Genomic DNA, 16954 nt, shown 5'->3' on the forward strand with positions numbered 1-16954 from the left:
TGAAAAGACTGTACGAGTATCAGTTTGTGTGAATATGAATTACAGGCACTTGGGCAGTGCAGTTTAGTGTTGGTATGAAAACCGATTTGAATCTGACATCACTGACTGCTGCAGAAACACAAATGTGTGACGCTACTCTAATGGTGCCAGTCATAAACCATCACAAATATGCACCAGTAAGTGTGAAAGGGTTAAGTGACAGATGCTTAAAGATTGTTCTTTTGAATTGTTTTCCTAAAATTAGTAAAAATAATATTCTATATAAAATGTAATGATTACAAAAATGTCCTCATTCTAATGAAACACTAAAAATATATGTCTTCTGTGTGTATTTGTTAAGGATTTCCATTTTTTAAAAGGAATAAATACAGGTGCTGTTTCAGTGAATTCACTGACCATTCAATAAATTCAAGACCAATTAGGGCCTGGGTTTAAGGGGTTAATATGGGTATAAACAGGGTTTTACAGTTCAACATACTTAAGTTTGTCCAGTGTGCAGTTTGGATCATTGAGTCTTTCAGAGAGCAGCCTGACTCCTGATTCTCCTGGGTGATTGTAGCTCAGATCCAGCTCTTTCAGGCGTGAGAGATTTGATCTCAGAGCTGATGCCACAGAACAACAGCCTTCCTCTGTAACCATACAGCCAGATAATCTACAAACACACAAACATAACAGTCAGATAATCTAAAAACGTGCATATAACCAGTCAAATAATCTACAAACGCACATCAACAGTCAGATAACCAACAAACAAACATCAACATTTACCAGCAGCCATATTAAACTGTAGCTCAAGACTGGTTGCCACTGAAGCTAAGCAAGGTTGAGCCTGGTCAGTATCTGGATGAGAGACCTCCTGGGGAAGACTAAGTGTAAGAGATATTAGGGAGGCCAGCAGGGGGTCTGTGTGGGTCTTAATGCCCCAGTATAGTGAAGGGGACATTATACTGTAAAAAGACACTGTCCTTTGGATGAGATGTTAAAATCAGGTCCTGACTCTCTGTGGTTATTAAAAACATCCTAGAGCACTTCTCGTAAAGAGTAGGGGTATAACCCTAGTGTCCTGGCTAAATTCCCCCATTGGCCCTTCTCAATCATGGCCTCCTAATAATCCCCAGCCACTAATTGGCTCTATAACTCTCTCCTCTCCACCAATAGCTGGTGTGGGGTGAGCATACTTGTGCACTATATCTGCTGTTGCATCATCCATGTGGATGCGCACACTAGTGGAGGTTGAGGAGAGTCCCCTGTTCACTGTGTAAAACGCTTTGATTATAGTGTCAGAAAAGCGCTATATAAATTAATGTTCATTCAACAGTCAGATAATCTAAAAACACACACATCAACAGTAAGAAAATCCACAAACACACACATAAAAAGTCAGACAAACTACATTTACATTTAGTCATTAAGCAGACCCTTTTATCCAAAGTGACTTACAAATGAGGAACATAAACACTTTGTCATATAAAAGTAAACTGTACCTGCAGGATCACACTGCCAAGTTCTAAGTGTTGCTATAATAGTACAGAAACTAGCACAGAAGAAAGAGACAGATAAGGATTTTTTAAAGATTTCTTAAATAGTAAGTGCCATTATTTAGGACAGGTTAAGTGCTCACAGAATAGATATGTTTTCAGCTTTTTCTTGAATGTTGAAATGGTTTCAGCAGAACGGCAGGTGGTTGAAAGCTCATTCCACCACCAGGGGACAGAGAAAGCGAATGAATGTGAAGTGCCTCGTTGTGATGGGTCCACAAGGTGTAAGAGGGTGCTGTTCCACTGGTTGTCCTGAGGGCCAAATTCAAAGCTTTGAATTTTATGCATAGCCAGTGGAGTAAGACCAAGAGGGGTATGATGATAGCCCTCTTTGGTTGCTTGAATAACAGACGTTTCACCGCATTCAGGACCATCTGCGGTGGCTTGATAGCACTAGCTGGAAGGCTGGCCAACAGAACACTGCAGAAGTCCAATCTTGAAATAACCAGAGCTTGGACCAGGGACTGTGCAGCATATTCAGACAGGAAAGGTCTGATTTTTCTGATGTAATAAAGCACAAACCTTCAAGACCAGGCAGTTGATGAGATGCGAGTACTAAAATGTAGCCGTTCATCAATTACTATTCTCAGGTTTCAGCTGTCCTGATAGGTCTCACAATACTGGAGCACAGATGAACAGTAACAGATGGGTTTGCTAGTATCACAAGTTCCATCAATGAGTTTGGTCTTGGCCAGGTTGAGATGAAGGTGGTGTTCCTTCATTCAGGCAGAGATCTCCAAAAGGCAGGCAGAGATATGTTACACCCTCCCCAGCCTAGGGATGGAAAGGTGCAACAAGGACAGATTTTATAATTCTCCTGCCTTGGCAATAAACACAAATAAGCAACACATTTCAACCCGGACTCCCTTGTTAGGTAGAAACAGGAGAAATAAGGTTAAATAGAAAATAAATATTACCCACCTCCATATGGCTTCCATAAAATGATAAACAAAGCAAGTAAATGAAAAATGTAACAATACAAAACAAAAAATGAGAGTCTATGCAATGCTCATAAAGTGTACTCTGTTTAGTGTTGTGAGCAAAGTATTAAGAATGTACACAATCTGGGGCAGGAGAAAGGAACACCTCTCAGAGACAGCCTACAAACTGTCTGCCTCTCATTGTCTCTCTCTTTATGTGTTGGTTCCACCCAGAATGTATCCTCTTGTCAGCCAATCCTAACAGGGAACTGATCATATCTGACACCTGGTGGCATTTTAACCTGTCATGAAAGGCAGATGGAAAACAAAACCAAAAAAAAAAAAACACACAGGGAGACAGCATAAAGAGATACGCCCGAGGATGTAAGAGATATGATTTGAGACAGTTGGATCATCAGGTTGGAACGATATGTAGAGCTGCGTATCATCTGCAATATTCAGTCTGATGAGTTCATTACTTGAACAGTTGGAGTCACCAATTCACACACACCAGTATAAGAGTGCGAGTGCACAGTCAAGAGTGTCCAGACAGTGTGCACATATTTATGGCAAGATTATAAAAAAAAAATAATAATAATTAAAAGGCAAATTTTGTGTGTACGTAACATAACATATATATATATATATATATATATCAGGCCGCTGGTACCTGTGAAGTGCACTGAGACTGAACTCATATGGTGCATCTCAATCAGCTTTAGATCATTAGTCAGCACACTGGTCAGGAGTCGTCCTGGATTGTTCTAATCAAAAATTGTTCCAGTGCACTAAAACAGTCACTCCCAAAAATCCCAGAATGCACCATAAAAACCAGTGAGCATCACATATCTCTGTGTTCACATCGTGTCACATCTTCAAGAAATTAGAATATGAATGCAAGTGTAAATTTAGTGAAAGCTTAGTTTTCTGTCTTTGAAAGAATTTGTTTATAACTATCTTTTATCCATAATGTGCAGAAAAGGTAAACAATCATACAAACTTTAAAAAAAGTAGCTAAAACACTTTAAATGACTGTATAACCCATTGAAGAGTCTGAACGTCTATCTCTCACAGCCTCACTGTAATTCCCATAAAAATCAAAGATGTGAATAAGGTCTATAGAGGAACAATGTATAAATGCAATACTCTCATTGCATCACTTTTCATTTGACACCTGCAGAAATCCAGCCACAATGAAACATTATTTCTTCAAACACATTTTTCTTCAGTCGTTTGTTCCTCACTGTGCATTTGTCACGTTCCCGCTGTCTGCCCTGTGTTCTTTGTCACTAGTCTTGTCTAAACTACACTTCCCAGGATCCCGGCCCTAATCACTGCCAGCCCTGTGTCATTGTGCTCACCTGATTGTAGTTTGTCTTCATCATGTCTCCAGTGTATTTAAACCCTGTTTGTTCTCCATTCCCCTGTCGATCGTTGATTGAATGTTAGTGAATGATGTTTGATGTTGTCATCGTGCTATTCCTGGTCTGTGTTCCTTGCCCGAGTTCTTTGTTTATGTTTATGTTTATGTTTATGTTTATTTCCCCATCATGGGTTTTCCTTTGTTTATTTGTTTGTTCAGTTAAATAAAAGTTAAAACTGCGTTTGGATCCGCACCTCCTCGTCTGTCTTCACTCCAGCCTCATTCATAACAGCATTAGTTTATGATATTGCTGTGTTTTGTGACAACGGCCTTTATCCATAGACTATAAACTTTCATACCGTATTTTAAAAAAAAATAATAATCTGTGGCAAACACTATATATTTGCACGGCTAGCCATTGTAATTAATGGTTATCTCAGTTTTTACATTTTGAGTCCAAAAATGTCCTGCCGTTGGGATTGCGACATTTTGTTAGGCCGCGACGAGACTTCCCCAACGCAACGCTCCGACTCAGATTATACACGGCCATCAAACGCAAAAATCAAGTGATTACTAATTAAAGTAAAATGGACATAAAGCGCTACGAATATTTATTGCATTGTTACAAACACACTTGATGATATAAAAAGAATAATAATTGATATAAAAATACTTTTCGATTTTAAAAGTCCTCTTCATCATCCAAAATAAATACAAATACTTATTTTTTAAATTATAGTTAGGTTTTTATTCACATTATCCACTAACAAAAATAACAGTGATGCCACAGCTGTGTCCTGTTAAATCACTGATGGCCATTTGGACTTCTGTTTAGAATTATGCCACTGCAATTATTAAATTCAGCTGTTTGTTACTTCTGTGTTCATGTATGTTTCATGTTTTATTATTTGAATCTTTATTTTATTGCAGAATTGATTTGTTAGCTCTGTAAAGTGTTCCCCACAGGTTACTATTTTTGTGTGTGTACTTTACCTCACAGGCAGTGGTGCAGTGTTTCAGCCTCAAAAACACTGGTTTAGTGCATGGCTCTAATTGATGGGTAATTCAATTGTACATTTCATTATCTCTTTTATATTATAGACAATGATGTGGATGGAGAGACTGTTGCAATTGGTCTGACGGAGTCTATGGTTTCATTCCTGTTTGAGGGATCATTTAAGAAGCAGCAAAATTCCACAGATTTGTCCAACAAATGAAGGAAACGGAGACGTTAACGCTTGAACCTGTGCCTGCAGAATGCCTTTTGCAGTCTTCGGCTGGAGCAAGGTTGTTGCTATTTAATGTTTCATTTGTTTCAGGGAACTATTCTTAAAGTTAATCTTAAAGAAGCTGGGGTTTTCCTTTGCTTCCCCATATTCATTTACTGTAATTATACTTGTGCTTAATTCATTTCTTGCATCTATAACATTAAGTATTAGAGATGTTTTGAAATTTCTGCCTTTTCCTTTGCCAACAATACAAACAGAAAACACTACTTCAACAGATCAGATAACAGACTATTTGACATGGTGATAAAGCAGGTGCACAGTTTCAGCCCAGTGTGGCCAGAGTTTTTAGTACATATCTATTATTTATGTTTACTGTGCAACCATTTATTAAGGGTCAGTTCACCCACAAATACAATTCTGTCAATACTCGTCCCCGTGTCATTCCAAAATCTCCATCTCCAGAACACAAATTAAGATATTTGTAATGAAATCTAAAAGCTTTCTGTCCCTCCATTGACAGCTTACACAACTAGCATTTTCAAGAAAGGTGGTAAAGACATGATTAAAGTAATCCATGTGTCTCTACTGGTTTAACCTCAATTTATGAACATAATCTACTACATTTACAAAATATTAATCTCCAGCGTGCGTTCATGAGAGCACCACAACGCATACATGTTGTATTGATGCAAGAGCAGACGTTGTGTAAACACGTGTTCAAGATTCATATTTTGTAAATAAAGTGGTAAACTATGTTGTAAATACAACACACACTAAGCACTCGTGTGGCTTCATAAATTGAGGTTAAACCACTGATTTGGATTTCCTGCCTGACATATTGTAAATACCACAAGCACCCGCCATGAACAATCTGTCCCTCACGGACTGCGTGACTTCACCACAAGTAATTTTTTTTCGGTAACTAACCAACTAATAACATTTTTAGTTGACTAATCCTCTTTTAGTCGACTAACGATTAGTTGAATATTATGGGGCAGCCCTAGTCTTTACTACCTTTCTGGGCCTTGAAAGTGGTAGTTGTGTAGCTGTCAATGGAGAGATCAGAAAGCTGTCAGACTTCATTAAAAATATCTTAATTTGTGGTCTGAAGATGAACACAAAGTATTACAGGTTTGGAACAACATGAGGGTGAGTAAATAATGACAGAATGTAATTTTTTGGCACATATTTACAGTAAGACTTGTTTGGAAAAATTATGAAGTTAGTGTTGATTGTATTCATTTGTCAAAATTGCAAAGGACTTGAATTGAAACCGTTAAACTGATGCCATCGTTACTGTGTAATGGAATGTAATTTCTGATATGCGCTGTCGATCACAGCAGACTGGGCCATCTGACCCATTAGAGCAGAGTAGGCTCTCAGAAAAGAGGGGTTTAGAGAGACCGAATCATTTATGAGAAGAGAGATAATACTGCAATGAAAATTACAGTGTTTTTTGAACTTGGATGCATGTAAACCTAACCTCCAAAACCAATTTAGCAATCTGTAAAATAGCATAATAGGGGCACTTTAAAATGATTATTATTATGGTTCTTCTTCTTCTGAGACTTTAATTTTCCAAGAGAAACTCCTCCTAGAGCCTTCAACCTACAACCACCAAACACAGCAAAGATCTTTAGGCTGTAATTCCCTGTAGCAGACTTCCAACTTCCATTCATTTATAAAATATACATACCATTAGCATAACACACTAATGGATTATTCTCTGTTCTTTGTCAGTCTTTCTTCCAGAGCAAGCCATCAAGAGGTACAACAAGGTCTTGGACTATTTGAAAGGTGGGACAACAAACACCCAGGCATACTTCAAATGTGGCATGGATAGAAAGACCATTGCTGATACTGCTGCAATTATGGAGCTCGAAGCTTGTGACAAAGAGGCCTACAAAAATTTGTGAGACACCTTCCAAAGAGGACAGAAACTGTCTGATTTTGCAGAGCGGTGCAGAGAATTATGCAGACAGGAGCCAGTGCAAAGCACCATTGAAAACAAAAAGAACGTTGGCTTGCTTATAGACTTTTGTGCGAGACAAAAATAATCTGTTTATGCATGTGTATGTGTGTTTCTTTGTATGATAAATACCATTCCATGCATGTTCTAGCCCAGTGGCTACACACAGTCACTTTTACTGTTTCATGTTACATGACTACTGTTTAAAGTCAGTCATCATAAATATGGCCCAGTGGCTACACACTGCCACTTTAGCTGTTGCTTGTTCCATGCGTCTTGTTAAAATCAGCAGTTTTTCCAGTCATGATGAATAAATATCATGTGCAAGCAAACACTGAAGTCATTTTAAGCTTTTGAGGTTTTTGGTGAAGTTTTAGATGGTAATTCCCATAGAAGTATGCAGTAACACATGAGTCATCACTAGTTAGTTACCATGATTATTACAGTAGTTACTAATGAAAAGCTAATCCTAAAGTATAGAATCTTCTATTCATTCACAAGATATTCACACACACACACACACACACACACATATATGTATATATGAGCTAGGAGACATACATAAAAACATATTTTTTGAGAGGTAGGTTAAATAATTAAATAACTGTATATGGTATTTGGATGGCTGATGACTCAATATGTTCCAGTAGTCACCATGACTCTAGTGATTCAATGCCAGTCCAGAGGAATGCCAGAAAATTGGCCACAGGACAAGTAAGGACTGCATTAAAATTATTCAGTTGATAAAAAGTTATAGGAGACAGCATAAGCTAATTATTGACAGCTTTCCCAAATCATAAGTCTGCTATGCTATTACATATTGATAATGTAAACAACGTTGTGTATTCGTTTACAGTAGCAGTTAAAATGTTAATGTGGTGCTAGTCATTTGTCCTGCATTAGTTATTGATTAGTTTTGCATGAATTATGAAACTTTTTCAGTAGTTCTCTGGGAAGCTTTCAAAAATATTAGTTATTCATTAGTTAATAGTGAACTACCACTTTCATCTGTGTGCTATTACTTACTAATTCATTAATCAGAGCTTCTTGTTAGTTAATAGTAGTTACTAAATTGTTAATATTGTGTTACACATTGGTTCCTGTGTAGTTATTCATTAACCAAGGAACCTTATTCTAAAGTGTTACCGAGTTTTCTAAAGAGCTGGACATAAATTAATGTTGTGATAATTTTGAACTGTGATGTCACAATCAGAATAACTTGATTCACTTGAGAGGAAACAGACTCAGCAGAGGGAGCCCATCCACAAGTACCCAGTAGTTGGCGATCGTTACATCGCCAAGGCCGATAAATCCAATGGTATTCTGACATATTTAATTATCGGCATTGGCCGATAAATTTCCCCATTTGGCGACAAAAATCACCTGCCTGTACGTGAAGCATATGCGACATGTACACGACTAGTCACGGTTTGTTTTGTTGTTACATGCCATCGTGTGATATGTCGGCCTTGTATTGGTCTATTGGCCACCCTGCTCTCTGGATATCGATATCGGCCATTAAAAACCCCATATTGGTCAACCAATGGTACACAGTAACCACAGCTATGTACCACAATATATTCATATTGTATCTTCCAATGTACTAATGAATCTGCAAAGACAAACCTCAGTATTTCCAGTATACAGTGAGGACTCTTCAGTGCATCAGAGAGCAGCTTCACTCCTGAATCCTGCAGGTCATTGTTACTCAGGTCCAGCTCTCTAAGGGATTTTGATGATTGTAGAAATGAAGACAAACTTTCACAGCACTGATCAGTGAATCTACAAGCTGCAAATCTAAAACAAATAAAGAAACAATGATAAAGAGCAGTTTTATATAACAAATGGTAATAACAGAGTGAATGCTCTACAGTTTGATATGAAGGGTTGTGACAATCACTGAGCCATTTATTGTTTCATTGTCACAGCTATGAACCACAATATATTCATATTGTATATTCCAATGTACTAATAAATCTGCAAACACAAACCTCAGTATTTCCAGTATACAGTGAGGACTCTTCAGTGCATCAGAGAGCAGCTTCACTCCTGAATCCTGCAGGTCATTGTTACTCAGGTCCAGCTCTCTCAGGGATTTTGATGATTGTAGAAATGAAGACAAACTTTCACAGCACAGACCAGTGACTCTACAAGCTGCAAATCTAAAACAAATAAAGAAACAATGATAAAAAACAGTTTTATAAAACAAATGGTAATACCAGAGTGAATGCTCTACAGTTTGATATGAAGGGTTGTGACAGTCACTGAGCCATTTATTGTTTCATTGTCACAGCTATGAACCACAATATATTCATATCGTATATTCCAATGTACATTTACATTTATGCATTTGGCAGACGCTTTTATCCAAAGCGACTTACAGAGCCCTTATTACAGGGACAATCCCCCCGGAGCAACCTGGAGTTAAGTGCCTTGCTCAAGGACACAATGGTGGTGGCTGTACGTACTAATAAATCTGCAAACACAAACCTCAGTATTTCCAGTGTAGAGTGAGGACTCTTCAGTGCATCAGAGAGCAGCTTCACTCCTGAATCCTGCAGGTCATTATTACTGAGATCCAGCTCTCTCAGACTTGAGGAGTTTGAGCTGAGAACTGAGGCCAGTGCTGAACAACTTTGCTCTGTCAGATTGCAGCCCATCAAACTGAGCGAAATGACAAGATAACAGTGTGTTAATCTATATGTTTTAGTGAAGGCTTCTCAGCACAGCTGTTGGGTACAAAGAAAAAATATATGGCCACTGTGTTTGATTGCTCATAGTCGTTTGCTCATTTTTTGAAGCTCTTTTACTGTCAAGACCCAGTCTGGACTGCCCAACTTGTTTTGTTCTGGAGTTCTGTCTGTTTTGGTCCATGTGTGCATTTGTTTTGAGCACATGTCTTTGTTTGTGTTTGTGTCAGCCATGTGCTCTACTTACGCTGCCTCCTCATTCCACCTTGCCACACCTCCTTATCTGATCCTTGTTGCGTTGTTTGTCATCACTTGTTCCTCATGTGCTCTCCCTCTACATACTGTGCCTTCTACCTTCTTGTGTCTGTTAGATCATTAACTGATCATTAACATCTAACTGTTAGAACTCTAACACTGTTAGAGTTTGGTTAGTCAGTCATTCCTAGTCTGTTTCTCCAGTTGGTGTTTTGTTTATTTTCTTAGTTTCAAATTGGTTCTATTAATTTTATTGTGAGAGTTTTTGGTTTGTATTTTGTTTTTTTTTCATAAAAGCTCTTTGTTTAGCATCCCAGCACTTGGGTCCAAATTCCTGAAAAATACCCTGATGTCTAAGAATTTTTGTCTCGAAAACATATTTGAACTTCCCCAAAACAACTATAATGTATGATGGAAGTGAAGTTAGGTCAATTAAGCAGTTTATTAAAGTTATATATTAACAGCATAATACTTAAACTGTTTATCACACAGTTATAGCCTGTTCATTGTTATGTTAACATTTAAATTTGTGCAAATCGTGATTAATCCTGTCAAAAAATTAATTCTAATGAAATAAAATTAAACATATATGATTTATACATAAGCCAAATATTTTTCTCAAGTGCAAAAATCACGAAATAATTCCACAAAGTGACATCAGCCTGCAACACGCTCAAAGTAATCAAGGGTTTAGGTTGTTCCAGTTAAACCCATTGCATGTCTTACAAAAGGTATTGGACACTCGCGACAACGTAAGCAGTGACATACATCCAAGTCCATGTGACAGAGTGAAGTATGCAAGGGGATACAATTTTTAAATGGATGGTAGGCCTGAGCAGCACACTGAGGCGTGAATTAGGCAAATGTGCCACATAGCGACGTAGCTATTTCACAGAAGTAATGGCTGGACTGCAAACCATGTCTTTCAGGCAGTTCAGGAGCAGTGTTTTCGGTGCGAGAGTGTAACACCCTTTGGGGTGGAATTTGTGCTTTGTAACTTTGCAGACCTTTTACATGCACAAACAGCTATATTACACACTAATGGAAAGGTAATGTCCCAATAAGTATAATAGGGCCTCTTTAAGCCTAATCTAGACACTAATCAGATAATTTACTGTTTTAACAATGTAAACAAAAAAATGATGTCACTGTGACATCATCATACGTAACAACTTGCTCCAAAAAAAGTCAATTGTTTAGCTGTTTTCAATGGCAGCAAATGTAGGTGCTTCTCTTTCACACTGTGGCCCCGTTTTTCAGACCACCGTGTAAAACACTTGGCATTAAGCTGAGAAGTCAATTTAATCTATCAATCTTTTAAAGAGAAAATAAGGCTTTGACATCATGTATTTATACTTGCGCTCATCCTATAATGACATGAGAGATTTCAGAAGACATGACAACATTTCTGGTAAGTGAACACAGTGATCAACGATGCTCTCTGGTTTTTATGGTGCATTTAGAGAATTTTTAGGGAGAGAATGTTTCAGTGCACTGGAATGATTTTGCGACTGGGACAGCTGTAAAAATGGCTGACTCCCTGAACAATGCTTTGATTAGTGAACAAGAGAGCTGATTGAGATACACCTAATGAATATTATTGAGTGCGTTCAACTTCAACTGCAGCTTGCCTTATCGATCTGCAAGATTTACCAATTGTAGTAGCAGGAGGAGATGAAAACGGAGCCGTCAAGCCGGACACATTCTGCTTCACGACATGTGCTGAACCCATATTAGTCACAGAAGATCCCACGATGATTGCTTTGTTTATTACAGATGAAGTGGTAATCAGAACTCAGGTTTGAAATGTAAATATTGATTTGAAAAGGTCAAATTATTTTGATACCAATAAAGGAGTCCATATTTTTAGTAATTTGGAATTGTTTTTAGGAATAAACATGATATTACTATGAAAAACATATTATAATATGAGATCAATAATGTGCTGTTATAAAACATTAATTAGTGAGAGTTTAGTGGAACTGTAGATTTCATAATTAACACCTTGTTAATTGCATACCATCATACTACTCTTAATTCTTTCTCAGACTGACATAGCTGAAGTAGTAAAAGTAGTATGTGTCGCATCCCATGAAACACACGTCACCATTGTCATCTGTGATTCTGGCCAATCATGAATAAGTTGTGACATCATCAAAGCTCTTGCAGCCACTGGAGAAGCTGCATTGGCAGTGCCAGCCGGCTGTTCTTGAATTGCTCTCGCGGTTCTTTAATGGCATACATCACGGTGACGCGGCACTGACGCCATCTTAAGTCACACAACATTTCTAACCGACATGCACTGCTTCAAGTCAAACTCTGATCGGATCTGATCACACAGCGCTGCATGAAGTTAAACATCTATTGATTACACTTAGATGAAAACATTACCTACAGATGATAACACAATATTTACCACCAAATTCTCTTTTCCTCTGTGTACAATCTTCTAATTTAACAATAATGTCACCTCAGTAAATCAGTCAACAAAGATAAACACTTGACATAAAGCCGTCTAAACTAATAATTCATTACCAATCTAAATAAATATTGATCGCTATATTATTCACACCTTAATGCAATTTTATATATTAAAGTATAACATAATTTAATATAGTTTTTAATAAAATCCATTAAAGGATTATCAAAACAGAAACAGAAAAACTGTGTAAAATAAACATTGCAGGAATAAAGGAAGCTACAATATGACAAATAAATTAATAAAGTAAAAAACAATCAAACCCTTAAAATAATAGTAATAATTATTCAGTATTCTAATAATAAACTTGACTGAGTCCCTCGATAATAATTCAGTATTGTATCATATTTAACTGGGTTTTTGCACATCATGTTCATTAAAGAAATGTTTTAGTAAAAATATATGCAGGTAAATAATGATTTATTTATGAGGCTGATGTGTATTATTGTATGTGGAAGCATAAATAAAAATGATAAAGTATCAGTATAAAGTAAATAAAGTATCGTTTTGTATTTATTTAGTGGAAAACTGTAGAAAACATGCTTTTGTTATTTTAAACTAGATTATTAACTTTGCATTAAACATTTTGAATCTATTTGGCAACAATGTCTGTTTAAAATGAAGGTAAAACTATTAAAAGTAACACATGAAACCAAACAAACATCAAAATAGTATAAGGGGTTGTTTTTAATCTAACAAAGTACATTAAAATCTAACCTCTGCTATTTAATTTCAATAAAGTGAGTTTAAAACACTAAATTACTCACTCAGCTTTTCTGGATGCTTTGATCACCGGCAGCAGCCTCAGAAGACATTCATGTGATGGATCATATTTCCTCAGATTAAACTGATCCAGCTCCTCTTCTGAGTTCAGCAACACAAACACCAGAGCTGACCACTGAGCAGGAGAGAGACGGACTCCAGAGAGACGATTGATATCTCTTCTGTTCACGTATGTTTGTACTTCCTGCACTAGAGAATGATCATTGAGTTCATTCAGACAGTGGAACAGATTGATGGATTTCTCTGGAGAGGGATTCTCCCTGATCTTCATCTTAATGTACTCAACTATTTCCTGTTTGCTGTCAGAGCTGCTTCCTGTCTGTGTCAGTAGGTCTCGTAAGATTGTCTGATTGGACTTCAGTGAGAGACCCAGAAGGAATCGAATGAAAAGGTCCAGGTGTCCGTTCTCACTCTGTAAGGCCTTGTCCACTTCACTCTTCAGGAAATCACTCATTCTTGACTTGTTTTGCAGAAACTTGAATAAAGCAGCGAGAAACTCCTGAATGCTCAGATGCACAAAGCTGAACACCTTCCCCAGGTGCAGTCCAAACTCCTCTCTGAAGATTTGGGTACAAACTCCCGAGTACACTGACGCTTCTCTGACATCAATGCCACACTCTCTCAGGTCCTCCTCATAGAAGATCAGGTTCCCTTTTTCCAGCTGTTGAAAAGCCAGTTTTCCCAGAGACAGAATCCTCTTTCTAGCCTGCTGAAGATCCACCTCACATTTCCCATCATACTTCTGGCTCTTCAGTTTGCTCTGAAAGATCAGGAAGTGTGTGAACATTTGAGTGAGAGTCTTGGGGATCTCTGCACTCTCTGCTTCACTCAACAGTCTCTGGAGAACAGTGGCTGAAATCCAACAGAAGACTGGTATGTGACACATGATGTACAGGCTTCTTGATGATTTCATGTGTGTGATGATTCTGTTGGCCAGACGCTCATCTTTTATTCTCTTCCTGAAATACTCGTCCTTCTGAGGGTCATTGAAGCCTCGTACATCTGTGAGCTGGTCAACACACTCAGGAGGAATCTGATTGGCTGCTGCTGGTCGAGAGGTGATCCAGAGCAGAGCAGAAGGAAGCAGATTCCCCTTGATGAGGTTGGTCAGCAGCACATCCACTGAGGCCGATTCTGTCACATCACACAAAATATCATTGTTCTGGAAATCTAGAGGAAGTCGACACTCATCCAGACCATCAAAAATGAAAATGACTTTGTAGTCATCAAGGAATGTTTTCAATTCTCTCAGTTCTTTTGTATCTGTGAAAAACTGATGAAGAAGATCCATCAAACTGATATTTGTGTGCTTCATCAGATTGAGCTCTCTGAAAGGAAGTGGAAATATGAAGTGAACATCCTGATTTGCTTTTCCTTCAGTCCAGTCCACAATGAACTTCTGCACAGAGACAGTTTTCCCAATTCCAGCAACTCCTTTAGTCAGCACAGTTCTGATGGCTTTGTGTTGTCCAGGTAAGGCTTTAAAGATGTCATTGCATTTGATTGGTGTTTCCTGTGTCTCTGCTCTCCTGGATGCTGTCTCAATCTGTCTCACCTCATGTTCATTATTGATCTCTGCACTCCCTCCCTCTGTGATGTACAGCTCTGTGTAGATCTCATTCACAAGTGTTGAGCTGCTTTGATTTGACATTCCTTCAGTAATTCTCTGGAATTTCTCTTTTAGTTTTGTTTTGAGTTTTTGTTGATGCACAGAAATCAGTTCTGATGTAAAGAGGAAAAGAAATGGGAATTATAATTGATGTTGATGTTTAATGGTCATTAGACATTAAGTTTATTTTCTTTCACTAATATTGAGTGAATCCAGACACTGTGTGTTTCCTCTGAAGGTGACGTGATGTAATAGTGACGTGAGTGCGAGCTCTTACTGGTTTGAAGTGTGTTAGCGAGGTCTGTCTGCTTCATCTTCTTCAGGACGTGCAGTGTGATCTTCAGAAACCCCTCTCTGACTCTGCTCTGACCTTCATCATCCTCCTCCTCTCTCTCAGAGCATGCTGGGGAATCTGAGATCAGTAGTCTCTTGATACTCTTCAGCTCTTTCTTCATCAGAGAGATGATTTTGTGCTCAAGTTCCTGAAATCAGTGAACATTCAAACAACAAACTTCATTCAGTAACAGACAAGAACTGAAGGATCAGTGGACAAGAATCACCACTCATTGTGTTTGTGCTGTGTGTGTGTGTGTGTGTGTGTGTGTGTGTGTGTGTGTGTGTTATTAAGATTAGGGTGAAGCTGAAAAACAGCCTATGTCTCTCTCTCTACACAGCACAGGCACGCACACACACACACACACACTGCACACACTCACACACACACACACACACACACCTCAAAAATGGAGTCCAATGGCACTTTCCAGCAGTTGACTCTGATTCATCCTGTTTGTTTCTGTAGTTGATCAAAGACTCTCCTGAACTGAAGTTAAGTGGATGATCCATTGACCGGTCACTCTTCATGGACACACAGCTGGGTTCAGGAGATTCTCCATGAATGACACTAAAACAGCAATTAAACAGAGTTTAGTTCAAGTGTTTTTTTAGTAATCTGAAAACATAATTTCAACATCCAGTGCAATAAAACACATTTAATGATGTGTCTTATATATTATATGTCACATGAGAACTTGCAATGTCACTAACATCAACATAAGTTCTCACATAAACACTCGAGCCGCTGTGAACAAACATCTCTCACAGCACTCATGAATGCACAACAGACGCCAAGATTTACAGTGAAAAATTACACATTTATACTTTTATTTTAAGTTTTAAAGTGAGTCACTCTCCACTGCCATTGTATTAACAAGACCACTCACCATATTCATTAAAACATCTGCTTTTGTGTCTTCTGCATGAGGGTGAGTGAATTATGACACAATTTTCATTTTTAATGAACTGAGAAATCCTGAAGCTGCAGTGAGGACGTGTGTTTTATTTGATCATTCAGAACACAAAACACGACATAACGGGACATTACAAGCAGGGGCGGGATTACGATTTCTGAGGCCCCGAGCAACCGACCAACCCGGGCCCCATTTAGAAAATAGTTGCTTAAATTACGTAAAATTGATTTTTAAATCATAATTTTAAATTCATCCTATAAGCCGTTGTAGCAAAGTACATTCAAAATGTGTAATGAAATAAAAATCTAGTTAATTATAATGAATGATGTTTTCCAGTTGTTGTTGTTTTTTGTGAACAGGGTGTGCAAGAATCTACTTCACCAGTAACATTTTGGAATTTAGTTGGTATTTATTAATATTATAACCATCAATGAATGTTTCCCATGGACTACACTTCCCATAATTCCCTGCCCTCATCACTGCCAGCTGTCTCCTGTTGTCCTCACCTGTGTTTAATTTGTCATTAGTCCTTTGTGTATTTAAAGCCCTGTTTGTTTGCTCACCGGTTGTCAGTTGTTGAATGTATTCACGTCTTGTTCTAAGCCCTGTTCTTGGTTTTTCTTTACACTCTGAGTTACCGTGTTCATCTTTTGTGTTCATTAAAAGCTGCACTTAGATCCTCATTCTCGTCTGCCTCATTACACGGTCACTGCGTGACACACTGAAGAAACACAGAGACGCGGTGCAGCAGTCAAGGATGTTCGTCCAGCATGTGTTCATTGGAAAACAATGAAACAACAGAGCAGACACACACAATAACACGTTTGGTGTGAACGGCCCCTAACGCATCCGTTCACGTGTATCTGAGC

At 38.1% G+C, this 16954-nt stretch overlaps 1 protein-coding gene across 1 annotated transcript; it reads right to left on the bottom strand.

Annotated features, from left to right (window-relative positions):
• Window positions 1-290: 290 nt before the first annotated feature.
• LOC127642823 (NACHT, LRR and PYD domains-containing protein 3-like) lies at window positions 291-15589 on the bottom strand. The gene is made up of 7 exons (XM_052125291.1): window positions 15572-15589; window positions 15113-15317; window positions 13211-14948; window positions 9510-9683; window positions 9011-9181; window positions 8646-8816; window positions 291-652 (listed from the first exon to the last, which is right to left on the bottom strand). The coding sequence occupies exons 2-7, from the start codon at window positions 15288-15290 to the stop codon at window positions 463-465; spliced, it is 2622 nt and encodes an 873-aa protein (XP_051981251.1). The 5' UTR covers window positions 15291-15317; window positions 15572-15589; the 3' UTR covers window positions 291-462.
• Between the last annotated feature and the right edge of the window lie 1365 nt (window positions 15590-16954).

The sequence above is a fragment of the Xyrauchen texanus genome, unplaced genomic scaffold, assembly GCF_025860055.1.
Source record: "Xyrauchen texanus isolate HMW12.3.18 unplaced genomic scaffold, RBS_HiC_50CHRs HiC_scaffold_871, whole genome shotgun sequence".
In the NCBI taxonomy this organism is placed as follows: Eukaryota; Metazoa; Chordata; class Actinopteri; order Cypriniformes; family Catostomidae; genus Xyrauchen; species Xyrauchen texanus.